Source organism: Centroberyx affinis, unplaced genomic scaffold (genome assembly GCF_046629955.1).
Source record: "Centroberyx affinis isolate AG114_WGS23_722 - 3 ecotype Tasmania unplaced genomic scaffold, CSIRO-AGI_Caff_v1 ptg002167l_1, whole genome shotgun sequence".
Taxonomy (NCBI): domain Eukaryota; kingdom Metazoa; phylum Chordata; class Actinopteri; order Beryciformes; family Berycidae; genus Centroberyx; species Centroberyx affinis.
This window is the reverse complement of record NW_027280480.1, coordinates 361,433-375,002: the sequence shown is the minus strand read 5'-3', so window position 1 is coordinate 375,002 and position 13,570 is coordinate 361,433. Positions and strand designations below refer to the sequence as shown.

The 13,570-nt window shown below is 40.6% G+C and overlaps 3 protein-coding genes across 4 annotated transcripts in view; 2 read left to right on the top strand and 1 right to left on the bottom strand.

Annotated features, from left to right (window-relative positions):
• scaper (S-phase cyclin A-associated protein in the ER) overlaps positions 1-2,691 on the bottom strand; it is a 59,884-nt gene extending 57,193 nt beyond the window's left edge. Inside the window, exon 1 of one of the 2 annotated variants that reach the window (XM_071532148.1) lies at positions 2,418-2,691. In XM_071532148.1, coding sequence (XP_071388249.1) covers positions 2,418-2,585 — 168 coding nt within the window. In that variant the 5' untranslated portion in view covers positions 2,586-2,691. The remainder of the gene's footprint in view (positions 1-2,417) is intronic. The other variant, XM_071532149.1, reaches the window with a different exon arrangement.
• An 814-nt stretch (positions 2,692-3,505) lies between these two features.
• rcn2 (reticulocalbin 2) lies at positions 3,506-6,072 on the top strand. Its single transcript, XM_071532142.1, has 8 exons — positions 3,506-3,552; positions 4,185-4,331; positions 4,441-4,543; positions 4,622-4,818; positions 4,921-5,034; positions 5,210-5,303; positions 5,426-5,568; positions 5,913-6,072. The coding sequence occupies exons 2-8, from the start codon at positions 4,185-4,187 to the stop codon at positions 6,054-6,056; spliced, it is 942 nt and encodes a 313-aa protein (XP_071388243.1). The 5' UTR covers positions 3,506-3,552; the 3' UTR covers positions 6,057-6,072.
• A 697-nt stretch (positions 6,073-6,769) lies between these two features.
• pstpip1a (proline-serine-threonine phosphatase interacting protein 1a) lies at positions 6,770-13,262 on the top strand. Its single transcript, XM_071532140.1, has 15 exons — positions 6,770-6,897; positions 8,393-8,493; positions 8,587-8,661; positions 8,783-8,817; positions 8,965-9,071; positions 9,361-9,423; positions 9,983-10,087; positions 10,561-10,606; positions 11,002-11,081; positions 11,454-11,552; positions 11,654-11,750; positions 11,934-12,021; positions 12,170-12,246; positions 12,570-12,667; positions 12,788-13,262. The coding sequence occupies exons 1-15, from the start codon at positions 6,868-6,870 to the stop codon at positions 12,917-12,919; spliced, it is 1,233 nt and encodes a 410-aa protein (XP_071388241.1). The 5' UTR covers positions 6,770-6,867; the 3' UTR covers positions 12,920-13,262.
• The last annotated feature ends 308 nt before the right edge of the window (positions 13,263-13,570 follow it).

Here is a 13,570-nt window from a genome sequence, read left to right as displayed (position 1 = left end):
ACGTTAATGGCTAGATGCTTTTCATACTGGATCTTCCACTAACGGTGTTCCCTTTTCCAGCAGAATAGCCTGTACCATTCTGTACTCTTCATAAATTATTACATTTTGTGTTGACTAACATCTAGACCAAACTTGGATATTTTAGTTGGATATTGGATAACTTTGTGGTTTCACACTTAACAAAATAAACTGTTTGATGAAACCATCATAAAAATCAAGTGCGAGTTCTCCCCTTAATAGCAACTGAGTCATGGAACAAATCATTCTCTCTCTTTTCCTGGCTGTCTCCCTGGCACCGCTATTGAAACAAGAAGGCTGCAGCAAAATTATTTCTCTACTACTCTTGCAATCAGAATGAAGGGTGCTACCAAACAACAGTGAGACATTTTATGTCTCATCCAAGGCAGCGCAGAGGCACGTGATAATTAGGCCTAGGCTTATGTAAAAATTATATGTAACAATGTTTTAGACTAGCTTTACCGGCTAATAGAATAAAGTGAACATGGCTCATTAGGTTTTACACATGCATAAACAGCATGTAGTCAGTGTATTGGTCTGCTACTATTTAATGTCCCTAGGGGAGATACCCAGCTGACCTACTTTTGGTGAGCAAAATTCTTTACATGCAGAGTAGCTTGGGCTTTATTCTCCCACGAAGAAAAAGACCACAAAGAGATAGCAGAACATCAAACTAAATAGGCCAAAAGCTGGGCAAAAGCTAGTGAGCTAGGTCACCATCATAGCAACTCATCTCCCTGCAGACTGTAAATATTTACTCTGTGTTTCCTGGGCTTGGCAGCCATCAGATGACAGATGACTGTTGTGAGAATACCTAGCCTACTCACGACTGATGGATAACTGTGTGTAGGAGCCTGAGGCAACAAAGACTTACGGCAAAGGCTCTCTTGATCCACTTAATCAGCTGCAAACAACTGTCAACCTGGCTGCACTGTAGAAGGTGCATCTTGGAGCATAACTTCTGCTATACTCTCTGGCCAGGCAATCCTTTCCTATGCACAGGACAGAGCTAACCTTTCCTGAATTGTGCTGAGTGAGGGTCAGGTGTAGGGTTTCCCTTTGAAAAGGTCTACAAACACACGCATGCAGCAAGACAGGGGGTGAGAACTAGCCCATTAGGAGGGAGACAGAGGGAAAGCGAAAGATTAGAGGATACATACAGAATAGAAGTAGAGTCTGTAAGCAGGTTCTTCGTCCTTATCCACCCCTGACATACTTTCGCAGCCCACTTCAGGCAACCTGTTTCCCCTCACCAGCATTGCCACTTGTGCAAGGTGACATCGTCATCTGACAGCAGGACCAAAATAGACTCCTACTGTGTAGCCCACAGTGCTATAGCAACTGGCCCAGCTGTGTCAACTCCTCCACCAATGGCGATTGAGAGAGACAAGTGGTTAGTAGCCTGCCAGTCCTGCTTTTCACTTTGACTGCTCTGTCTGTAACTCTGTCTGTAATCTAGCCTGAGCCCTCAGCACTCTGCTGAGTTAGCAGCCACTCTTTAGGCCTGAGTCGCTGCCTGCTGCTGTCCGTCTGCCTGCCACTCTTCTCTGCTCTCCACTGCATGCAGCTTCCTATGTTTACAGCTTCTCTCCTCTGCTCTCCCAGCTCTGCATCAGAGCCCTCTCTCTCGCTCTCTCTCTCTCTCTCTCTCCTTCTGCCACAACACTGTGCAGTCATGTGCACAGAGCAGGCCTGCCGCTCAGCCCCCATCCTCCATCCTCTGTTGCCAGTGATGAGAGTCTAGCTCCAGGCTCAAAGAGTGTGCTAACGTAAGCCTGGTCGTACATTAGCCACACAGACTGACGCTCTGCATCTGATTGGACTCGGCATTGGATGAATCATACACTGCTGGGGGACAAAACACAAGCCCACATGGTCTGATTGCCTACAAATGGTACAAACCACCCCTAACAGTACTACGAGACTACAAAGTCTGCAGGAAGAAGTTCAGAAAATCTTTAAGACAACACTGTCTCAGCAACTGATAAAGAGTCTAAAGTATGATTCTGGCATTTCTTTACAAAAAATAGCCCTCTTGCCTTATTGATGACAGATTAACAAAAATCTCACTAATCAAGAGCATCCTCTGGCAAACCAGGCCTTCATGCTTTGGCAAGGATGCATGAGTGGGTGTGTTCAAGATGGGTTGGCGGAGGAAAAAACACTTGGAACTGCTCTCAGACAGAGGGAGCGACCTGAACTTACACCATCAGGCCCACCAGAGGCAGGTCTCCCAAGATGTTTTTGGCTGGAATGTAGGGAAACCGCCCCTTCAATTATCCGAAGTGACTTAGCTGTGGCTAGCTAAGGATGCATTGGAATGTTGTTAGCTAATGTGGCTAGCTAACTTATCTGTTGTATTTCAACTCTTAACAATGAGCTAATATGTTATTACGTACCTTCAAAGCGGTTATGGGTGTATTCCTGCTTTTGCCTCCTCCGTGCGAGGAGCCTGAGCTATTGCTACCAGACCTCTCCCTCCCGTCCCCACCTTGGCTAATTCTTGGACCGAGACGGTGTTGTCCAGCGCCACGCCGTCGTCCATCGTGGCGACTATCTTTTGACATCGACCCACAGTAAGTTCAATGCTCAGCGAAAAAGAAAGTCTACAGTCCAGAGACAACGGTCAAAGTTGTCTTGTTTGCAGAGTTGATGGAGATGAGAAACATATCAGATAAATGACAGCAAGGACAACCTAACAAAAGCAGGAAGTGTGTTGGTTTACATTTTTGATAGGCGATAGATTTATCCAATGAATGCAGCGTAAGTTGGACCCGAACTATATCTTAACCAATCACATGCAGTATAATGTGGGTCAAAGGGTGGGCTACATTTTCGTAGGGCGGGACTCGCACTGTCTGCCATGGCAACCATGTAGATGGGCGGGATGTTTGGTTGTCCCTCACTAGCTGCGTCAAGCCATCTAGAGAGAGCTGGAATGAAAGACCAGAAGCAAAGCGATTTTGCCTTCAAAATAAAAGCACAAAAAGTAGCTCCTACAAAAACGAATAATTATGTGTTAGGCCAGGGCAGAGCCTCTGGGCCAGGGGTACAGAATAACAAAAAAGTATCAATCTACTTCAGTGTCCCAGTTGCTCCTACAAGCTATGGGGTGGTTCAAGGCACCACTCATATGCCCACATTTTTACATTACATTAATACATTCTCAAACATCAACGTGGAAGGGCACCTGCAGTAGCCTACCATCCTATCAAGTCAATTTCCTTTTAGTCTATTTCAGTGTCTCAGTTGTCTGTAAAGTAGTAAAGCCTACGGAGCTGCAGTGTATAGGTTTGGTGTTTGACAAATTCTTTGTATATTTTGGCAGCTCTGTATATATAGCATCTTTAGGCGTACATTTACAATAAAGTTAATTTCCTGTTTTCACATTTGTACTTTGTATAACTCAAAAAGTTGAGACGCAGGCGCCACAAGGGTTTTATTTTGAAGGTTGTGACCGGACGTGCAGCTGTTGTTTTGCAGCTAGCCTGACACTAGTGTAAACACAAACACTTGCTCGGACAACTTTTCACGGTAGTACAAATATCTCCCATTTGTAGAATGTACTATTTGTTACCACTCTAATTGCAGTTACTTTATTGTCGGCTAGTTTAAGTGTAATATCTTTAATTGAGGCTGTCTCTATTATTTTGGCTAACGTCATTGCTTTACGGAGGATCCGTCTCCTCGAGTTTGTACCTACCTGTCTGTCCATCCTCCCTCTCCTCTCTCTCTCTCTCTCTCTCTCTCTCTCTCTCTCTCTCTCTCTCTCTCTCTCTCTCTCTCTCTCTCTCTCTCTCTCTCTCTCTCTCTCTCTCTCTCTCTCTCTCTCTCTCTCTCTCTCTCTCTCTCTCTCTCTCTCTCTCTCTCTCTGCACTGTTTTGGGTAACGTTACTTTAACGTTAGGCTACACCATGCTGTATGAGCCTCACAAAATGAAAAAGTGTTGTTTATCTTAATTCAAGCCACCAGCTGGCCACAAGGCTGCTGCACTATTGTATTTGGGCAGGTAATTTCTCTGCTTGAGGAGTTTTCAACTTCCTCTGCTTACTAGCCAGGTAGCCATGCTAATTGTCAGGATTTTGTTAATCTGAATTAGTTTTCTAACCCGTAGCCTAGGAAACAAAGTTCTTTCTTTAACATTCATCAATTGTGTTTCTCCACAGATGGCATTCTCTACACTGATGACTTCGGCATTGTTAGTCCTACAGTTTGCGTTTGGGCAAAGCTCTCACAAACATCTTCACGAAGATCATTATATCGGTCAGCAGCACAATCCTGAACATGACATGAATGTCCTGCTGGGAAATGAGGTTATTTAAGGTTTTACGTCATCTTCTTAGGCTCTACTGTCCGATTCACACTCTTTATTCATAAATAGAGCCCCCTGACTCTTTCCCCTCTTCTTTTATACCCTTGCAGGACACTGAGGAGATAAAGAAACTCAGCCCAGCAGAGCAGAGGAGAAGGATGATGGAAATCGTGAAGAAGATTGATAAAAATTCAGACAATCTGTTAAATGCAGGTAACTTGGCGTTTTCCTGGTATCCCTGTCAACAGTTGAACTCAGTCATACTCAATCTGCACTCTGTTTTATCCCCAGAGGAGATCACTCTCTGGATTCAGTACGTCTATGGAAAATATGCTCTGGATGATGCAGAGGAGCGTTTCCCTGAGTTTGACACAGACAGAGACGGTGTTGTATCATGGGAGGAATACAACACGGTTACTCACGAGCAGCTCATCCATTTTGACACCGACGCTGTTCTGGAAGATCCTGAGCAAGAGTCCCTCAGATATGTATGCATACGATTATTGTACCCATCTAAAAATCACATTCAACACTAGGCCACAGCCCATATAATTTTGTATTACCTTGACTTACACTTGTATCCCCACTAGCTCCACCTAAAGGAGAGGAGGCGCTTTGACTTTGCTGATGTGGATGGCACACCAGGCCTTAATGTAACAGAGTTTCTTGCCTTCACGCACCCATCTGAAGTGGATCACATGGCTGTAAGACTCTTTTAAAACAGCACTTTAGCTCTTAGTCTTCATGGAAAATTTGATAGAATAGTAGGCCTACACCTTTTACTTCCTACGTAAATCCTTGTTGTACAGTCATACATTGTGCGTGTGCCCTTTGTATTTTCTGGATTACAATCTGATGATTTACCTTTTTTTCTAATAGGATTTTACCATTGAAGATGTGCTGAATGAATATGACACAGATAAAGATGGATTCATCAGTCTCAGTGAATTTATTGGAGATGCTCACAGTGATGGTAAAACTGGAGGGATTATCTTAAAATACACTGACAGAGTGATCTGGATGTTTCTAGATCCTTATGCTATGTCCAGTGAGCTTCCTCAATGCATTGCTAATATTTGTTTTTTTCTTGGTAAGAGGGCAATACCCCATCGCAGTGGGAGATTGAAGAAACAGTGCGCTTTAAAGACCTTTATGATCAAGATAAGGACGGCAAGTTGAATCGAGAGGAGCAGCTCCGCTGGGTAGCGCCTAATAGCTACGGCTCAGCAAGAGAAGAGGTGAGACTCAGATTTTTTTTTTACATTGTAGCAAAGAAATTGCCTGGTGTCCAGCCCCCATGAATAGCACTCTTTAGCACTTTTTGAATTTGCATGGCGAATCATGCAAATTCAAAAAGTTCTAAAGACTGCAATTCATGGGGGCTGGATACCAGGCAAGCAAAGAAAGACATCAATATACACAATGATTTCTAGATCATCCTTGATTTTGAATATTTTGCTGAATGTTTGGTTGGATTGTCTCCTTTAGCTATTGCTTGGTAGGAATATAAATCATTGCTGTCCACGATGGCATGGCAACATATTCACAGATTCCTTTGCTTATATTGCTCCCATGTCAACAGGCTCTTCACCTCATCAAGGAAATGGACCATGATGGTGACGGACAAATCTCAGAGGCTGAGGTCTTGAAAAATCAAGACACGTTCATGAACAGTGAAGTGACAGACTATGGTAGACAGCTGCATGTATCACATGATGAATTATAACTGTATATTCTTGTATATTTTAGAGTTTTCTCATTTGTGTCCATAAAGATTGAATGTAGTTTATTTCCTGTATTGTAATTTAGCTTAACATTTTCATGGGTTTCATGTCCCTCCCTATTTGGGATTTCAGTATATCAGTTGGTCATGTATGTATGTGTATATTCCTGAAGAGTAGGGTGTTCAGATGGAAAACAAGCTTTTTACAACTTTCTCATGTCATTTTTACTAAAGCAGTCCAAAAACTTGTTAAATTACAGCTTTGAATTAAAACTAAACTCACATTTAACTGTAGCATACTGTCCACTCTTTAAACACAAGTTCATTTCATAAATGTAAAAATCCAAAAAGCCTCCACAAGTTTTGTTTTTTTGGTAGTAGGGACTGGATTTGGATTGAGCATGGGGCTTTATGGTTGAAGCACAAGGGGTTCATATCGTGCTATTTTTAGATGGTTCCACGCACCAAGACAGCTTCACATGTAATTGGATAATTATGTCATAATTCTGTTTTTTATATAACTTAATGTGGGGGAGGATTGGATAGGTAATTTAATTGTGGCTACCTATCAAAGCAGTCTTCACTTAATTATCAAATGTGAACTGGCATGAATGTTATCTTTCATAGCAGTCATGCTGCGGTAACGGATGACACACTGCAGCTCTTCCTCATTTAAGTCAAACGAGTGAGCCACTGCTGTGTTTTAAAGCTGGTTTCCTGTGCCATGATCAGTTTCACTTGCCTCGACCACCAGCCTGCCAAACTGCCGGACTTAATAGAGTGACTTAACTTCAATTTTTTACCTACTGCCAAGATGACCTTACAATTCAAAGATGCCTTTTGGGTGAGTTAACTGTGATGCTACTGCTTCATAGACTTTTCTGTGATGTTGTTCATGTTCAGAACCCGAAGCAGAAATTATAAATTCATTGTTTCTGTTGCTGCAGGGGTTCACTGGAATTGTGAAGTAAAATCTGTTCCTGTACCGTCCCACTTCCACTGTTATTTCTGCTTTTCATCATTGTTAGTATGGTATTTGTCACATAGTAACCTGTTCAGCTAACTGTAATTTTACATGGATTTCAAGTCTTCATCACATTAGCTTTAAATTCATTTTATAATTCACTGGATAGGAACTATTGTTGCTAAGATAAAAACATGAGCTATGGGTTTTTAATGTATTTTTGGGTTGTGAACATACTCTCTTATTTCCATCTACATCCAGGCCTATTTTACAAAATAAACAGCTATTTCTTGGGACAGCCATCATTTGACAGTACATAGGAGCAAGAATATCATCACCATAAGAATAGTGATGTTGTGGTAAACTTCTCTTCCATGCTCTGCAACGTGTTTCCTGTAGAAGAGGTTATTCTTACCTCCCTTTTTGCGTTTGATCTTTCGACTGTGATGCCATGTCAGAACTATTGTGCAAAGCAGCAGGCAGCTTGTGGGTTGATTTGCATGGGAGGGTCCGGACAATAATCCCCTTCAAATCTTTGCAAATGAACTCAGAGAATGTGTGTTTTTATATCGTTTCACATAGTTGGTTTTCATAGTGTTTCATAACGGTATGTATTAGTACACAAAACGCTATACAAATGAAATGTATGATTATTATTATGTTTAATTGCTTCTAAACTGTGTCTAATAACAGTTCATATATTTTAGCTCAAATAAATTTGTTGTGCAGCACCGTTTGACTAAAACCCCAAATGTCCATCTAACAGGAAATCCACTAAACAGTTTTATCTCAGCAATCTATCTTATTGTATGAACTTATGGTAGGTTATTCATCCTGGCTAATAAGTTTGTTTAGCAACCCCAGATGCCTGCACTATATCTTTTTAAATTACTTCTAGCTTTTCTTTCAGACCAAGGCCCTAGCTAGTAATAGTTTCCATCCACTACGTGGTTTTCTATCCACATGAAAAAAATGACGCCAAATTTGACAAAAAGTGCTGCATGAAAGTAAAAATTGTAGTATTGAGTATTATTTAAATTATCATCTATGGTAAGATCTTTTCCCACAAGTAACATTCTCTGAGTCTAAATGGGTCTTTGAAACACTGAGCAACAAAGTAGGTAACATTTCTTCCCAAAAAATTAGATATGCAGCATTTTGGAATTATCAAATACACAATTGCATGTAATTATGTAACAAATTTGGGGGGATCATCAATGGTGACTGTGTTGAATTTGTTTATGGACAGAGCTGTATTTTGACTTTTATGTTAAAATGTAACATTGCGTTGTGCTTTGTGGTTGGAGTTCTCGGTGTAAATCTTGCTTTGTTGTGGAGAGTGTGGCTACCTGGTAAAGGTGTTTTATGGTTCTAGGGAGTTGACTTCATCAGCAATATGGGGTACGAGGCCATAGTTCAAAGACTCTGTGATGGCCGACGGACGTGCAAAGACATGGAAGATCTCTTGAAAATGAGGTTGGCCTGCAAACTGCTGGAAAATTGTACATACATATGAATTATATGCCCTCGTTTCACGTGGTTAAGCTGCATATGATTTGCTCTGTGTAGGGCATCAGCAGAGGAAAGATATGGCAAGGAATTGGTCACAATTGCACGCAAGGCCGGGGGTCTCTATGAGATCAGGTAGGTGTGTGGGTTGCATTTGAACATTAATATTACTCATCACTATATGTGAACCTGCTTGTCTCAACTCCACATTTATCGGAAATAACAAAATGTCCTATGTTCATGTTGTTTTTTACAGCACTTTGAGAACATCTCTTGATGAAATGAAAACACGTAAGTACAGCAGATATTTCAGACTTTTTTTTTGTGCTTGCTGGCAATGTATTTTTAAAGGCGTATGCATTTTTTCATGGCATCTACATTTCCTAGGTTTTCTCAGATAATTATGAGTTTTTAATGATGTACTTTGATGTTATTCAGAAATTGAGAACATAGGAAACCTGCACATTCAGCTGTCTGGACTACTAAAGGAGGAGGTGAAGAGGATGGAGCAGTTCAAAGAACGACAGAAGGAACAGAGAAAAAAGGTGACAATGAAAAGTGTTTTCATTTGTATACAAAGGCAAACTAAACAACAGTTTCATCTCCAAGTGAGCTTTTCTCATATAATTTCCAGCATTGTAGGATGGTTTGAACACCCACATATTATCTTTCTGATTATGATTAATAATGAGGTTGGATAGCTTATAACAGATGATGTGTCACTACTTAGAGAAATGGAAAATGTCATATAATGCTGTCATTGACTCTACACAGACCCTATTGTTGAATATCATGATGACATTCTTTAACATTATTTTTTCCCTTCTCTCTTAGTGTGAAGGCATCATGGAGAAAGTCCAGAAGACAAAAGTCTCCCTCTATAAGAAGACAATAGAGGTAAGGTCAATCCACATTACTAGTGTCAGTTGTAGCTATTGTTGGTAGCATGATGCATTTTTCACAGATAGATGAAAATAATTTTCACCCTGTAATTATTCTTAGTGAATTTAGATGTGGCAGTGGTTAACACCACCATCATAGCATGGTCTCAATAAATGTATATCCTGCTTGGGTCTGTATGTACTGTATGTACCAGAATAGTGCATGAAGTGCAGACAGGCCCCGCTGTGAGTAGACGGAGCAGAGAGACATTGCTCTGTCTACTCAAGATGTGCAACAGGAAGATGGTTTCGCAAGTTAATCAGAAATGCCAGTCATTACTGATTGGTGTAAAAGACACATAGCAAAGGGATGTAGAACTTCTCTCAGCTCAGGAGAAGGAAGTAGTATTCTGTTTGATTTACTTCTCCTGCAGAAGCGTGTCAATTGTCTCTGTTGAACACGTTTTCCCCTCTTCCTGGAGCAGCTTCCTGTAAAGGCTTCATACCCAGAGCTGAGGGCTGATTAGAAAGCCTGGTTTAGAAAGTGTGGTTTATGTTGAATTTCCCTCCTATAGTCTAAAAGATCCTATGAGCAGCGCTGCAGAGAGGCTGATGAGGCAGAGCAAGCTGCTGAGAAGATGGAAAGCGCTGCCACAGCCACTCCCAAACAGACTGAGAAGGTACATCATAACATTGTACACACTCACACCAGGGTATATTTGACATCATTATATTTGACATCCTTTGACATCATTATATTTGACATCATTTGACATCATTATATTTGACATTATTTTCACCAGAAAGTAGATTGGATATCTAATACAGATTGCAGAGTGTAGTTCCTCATAGAGCGTTAGTCAAATTTCCACAACACTGACAGAGATTGGGAAATGCAATTCTCTTCGCACTGGACCTTTAATACTTGATCCTGTCATGTAAACGCAATGCCCATGCTTCCAATTGGAATAGATTAGAGAACCATATATTTTGATTTACAGAATGCGTACTTATTCAAACTTACATTGTAAAGATTATGCTAGTTAAATGCTAATACTAAATCTTTCATAATGTAACACATTTCTTCTTACAGGTTCAAAGGTTCACAGATATAGAGGCAATGTGTCATTTTGTAATCGCTTTTCTTTTTCAGTTGCACAACAAATCTAAACAGTGTAGAGAAGCTGCAGTAGAAGCTGGTAAGGACAAATAATGTCTTAAGTCAGCTGCTGTTTTTTGTTGTTTTGTGTTTTTCTCTGGCACTCTTAAAGGATCTATCTGTGCTGCACATGATCTTGGCATAATCGTTGTGTACTTAAGATAAAGAGCCACAAAAACACATGATTTACTTTGGAAGCCACTGAAATTTACCAGAAGTGGGTTTTTTGGGGATGGTGGTCACATTTACTTCCCATTTTTGTTGAGGATTCCAAAAATAGGATTTAAACGTGCAGATAATCTCATAGAGAGAGAGAGTTTCCTGACTGTGATACATGTAAATGGTACAGGGAACTTCCAATTTAAAACAACTGAGCAAGCAATGTTATAGAGGAGCTTGATTTATCTGAAAAGTAATGTTTTCATTTTTCTTTAGAGAAACAATACATGTCAAACACTGAACAGCTTGACAAGATTCGTCAAGAATGGGAATCCATACACATCAGCACATGCGAGGTAAAGTGAGGCAACAGCAGCGGTGTTTCTCTTCTTGCCTATAAACTTTACAGACTTACACCAAGGACGGAGATCCCCCTAGGCCAGTTTTGTCAATGAAGATGTGTAATACTTCCCAGTAACAGGCAAACATCTACACAAACGTTTCCCAACAACAAAATGTTATCTTATGTGATTAAATCAACAAAGCTGAGCCACTTTGTGTCACCCACAGTTTCACAACAAGCTGCCAACTGTATCACAACCTTACACACATATACACACTGAATACGTCACCTTTAACATGCAGAGTGTTACCAGCTGTATGGTGAATGAACCCATGAACTGTTTCTGAACCATTTTTGAAAGAATGACAGGAGGTTTGGTTTGTAGGTGTTTCAGCAGCAGGAGGAAGACCGCATCAACGTTGTAAGAAACGGCTTGTGGGTGCACTGTAACCAGTTCTCACTGCAATGTGTGAAAGATGACGAGGTGAGTACAGTTGTTCTCACATGTCATCAATGTTATCATTTTGAACGATCCCTTCGAATATATATATATATGATTTAATTCAACACAAACTGCTCTTTTAGTGTTATGAGGATGTGAGGAAATCTCTGGAAAAGTGCGACGTCGCTGCAGACAACAACTGCTTTGTGGAGATGAAAAGCACTGGCTCAAGTCCACCAGGTAGGCACACATCCTGTCCTTATTTGGATTTGAATATGTTCCAGGTTGGAAATTTTAATATTATCTTTCAGCTGCGGCTTGGACATATGATGCATTCAGCCTGGGTTGACACAAGTTGTGTGTAATCAGGTGTTATCCCTGAAGAATTTGTTTTTACTGAAATTTCAATGATTCCCTCCATAGAACCAATTAAATACCAGAATTACTACAAGAGGGATGCTGCAGCAGACAGTAATGGCAGTGCCGGTTTTGTGGGAGGAGTCATGAAAAGGTCAGACCACCAGATTTTTATCACAGTTACGGCATGGAAGTGCATTGATACTACAAAGGAAATGTGATTATTATCCTGTGTGATGTTTCCATCCTTTCAGAACAGTTCTTTATTTTATTTCTTAATGACTGTTGTTCTCAATTTGTAGGTTTTCAAATCTTCTGCAGGGGAACTGTGCGGGCGGCTCCAAAACAAACATCAGTGAGGCAATTGCACAACCTAATGGTATGGTACCAAAATGATTTGCACAACATGGCAATGCTTATGTGACTTATGTGAGTATGATGGTGCAAGCCACTTGATGCTTATGAGAAGATATGGTGCTATTATATGTAGTTACATAGTTATTTTTTCACACCGCCACCAGGTGGCACACAAATTCAACTAATGATTTTTTCAGCTCTCCCCTGATTGGACGTGATGTATCACATTATCAACTCAGTCAGTAGTTTGGTAAAGTTTTAAAGTATGGTTGGTTGTGGCTTCAGCCTGACAGAGTAACTGCACCGATTGTGAATATCTGTTTGTCCTGCTGTGACATTCTTCAGCTGAAACATCAGAGGGAGTGTATGCCTCCATTCCTGGATTTCATGGGAGCCAGCAGAGCAAAGAGGAGTACACAGCTGTGTATGACTATGTGGCCCAGGTCAGGCTCCTGACATCTAACCTCTACACAAGTCCTTTCACACTTTTCATTAAAATATTCTATGTTAAAATGATTCATTTTCATATTAACAATAATCTCTTGGCTCCTGTCCTCCTTCAGGGAGAGGATGAGCTCTCTTTATCCATCGGGGACGTTGTGCTTGTCACAGATCAAGGTGTGGATGGCTGGTGGACGGCGGAGAGGAATGGCCAATCTGGATTGGTTCCAGGCTCTTACCTTTCCAAAGCATGATTTCATCTGATATTTGTATGTGGGACTGTAGGACTACCACTATGTTTCCTCATCTAATATCATGTAAATCATATATATATATGGATCTAAATATATATCTTATCTATATCTATGATCTTATCTGGCATTTATAAGTCTACAGTATCCATCATTCACATAGCATAACCATGCATTATTTATTGATGTTGACTGAAAACTGGAACATATTCATTTTGCATTTAAGGCACTGGTGTTTGCAGAGATCATGTCACACATGGTCACTGCAGCAAGTTTGAGGATCTAAATGTAGATATTTTTTATTTCTGTTGTTTGGCTGTATGTTGTCTGTCTAATGAAAATATCAAGCCTGGTTTACATGAGTAATTCATTTTGTTTATAGTCTAACTGCTGAAAAGAATATTTCAGTTCATGCATGAGCACATATTTGTATGTATTCACTATGAAAGACAAATCGTCAGGTTTTTATTTGTTGCTTAGGCACGGTCAACACTGTTTCCATCCCCCACAATGACTCAATTAATGCCTGGAGTCATTTGACCTACTAACAAAGCCAACCACAAACTATTTAGCACAACCTTTTCCTCTCTCTACTTGCCCCCTTTTTGTGCAGTGAAGACTACTAATAATTGGACTATAAGAAGATCAGACCAG

Excerpts from the sequence above, each read along its gene's own strand:
- rcn2 (XM_071532142.1), top strand. The coding sequence starts at position 4,185 with ATGGCATTCTCTACACTGATGACTTCGGCATTGTTAGTCCTACAGTTT. Across the intron at positions 4,332-4,440 it reads ATGTCCTGCTGGGAAATGAG|GACACTGAGGAGATAAAGAA; the intron begins GTTATTTAAGGT and ends ATACCCTTGCAG. Across the intron at positions 5,569-5,912 it reads ACGGCTCAGCAAGAGAAGAG|GCTCTTCACCTCATCAAGGA; the intron begins GTGAGACTCAGA and ends CCATGTCAACAG.
- pstpip1a (XM_071532140.1), top strand. The coding sequence starts at position 6,868 with ATGACCTTACAATTCAAAGATGCCTTTTGG. Across the intron at positions 8,494-8,586 it reads GAAGATCTCTTGAAAATGAG|GGCATCAGCAGAGGAAAGAT; the intron begins GTTGGCCTGCAA and ends TGCTCTGTGTAG. Across the intron at positions 12,668-12,787 it reads TGTATGACTATGTGGCCCAG|GGAGAGGATGAGCTCTCTTT; the intron begins GTCAGGCTCCTG and ends GTCCTCCTTCAG.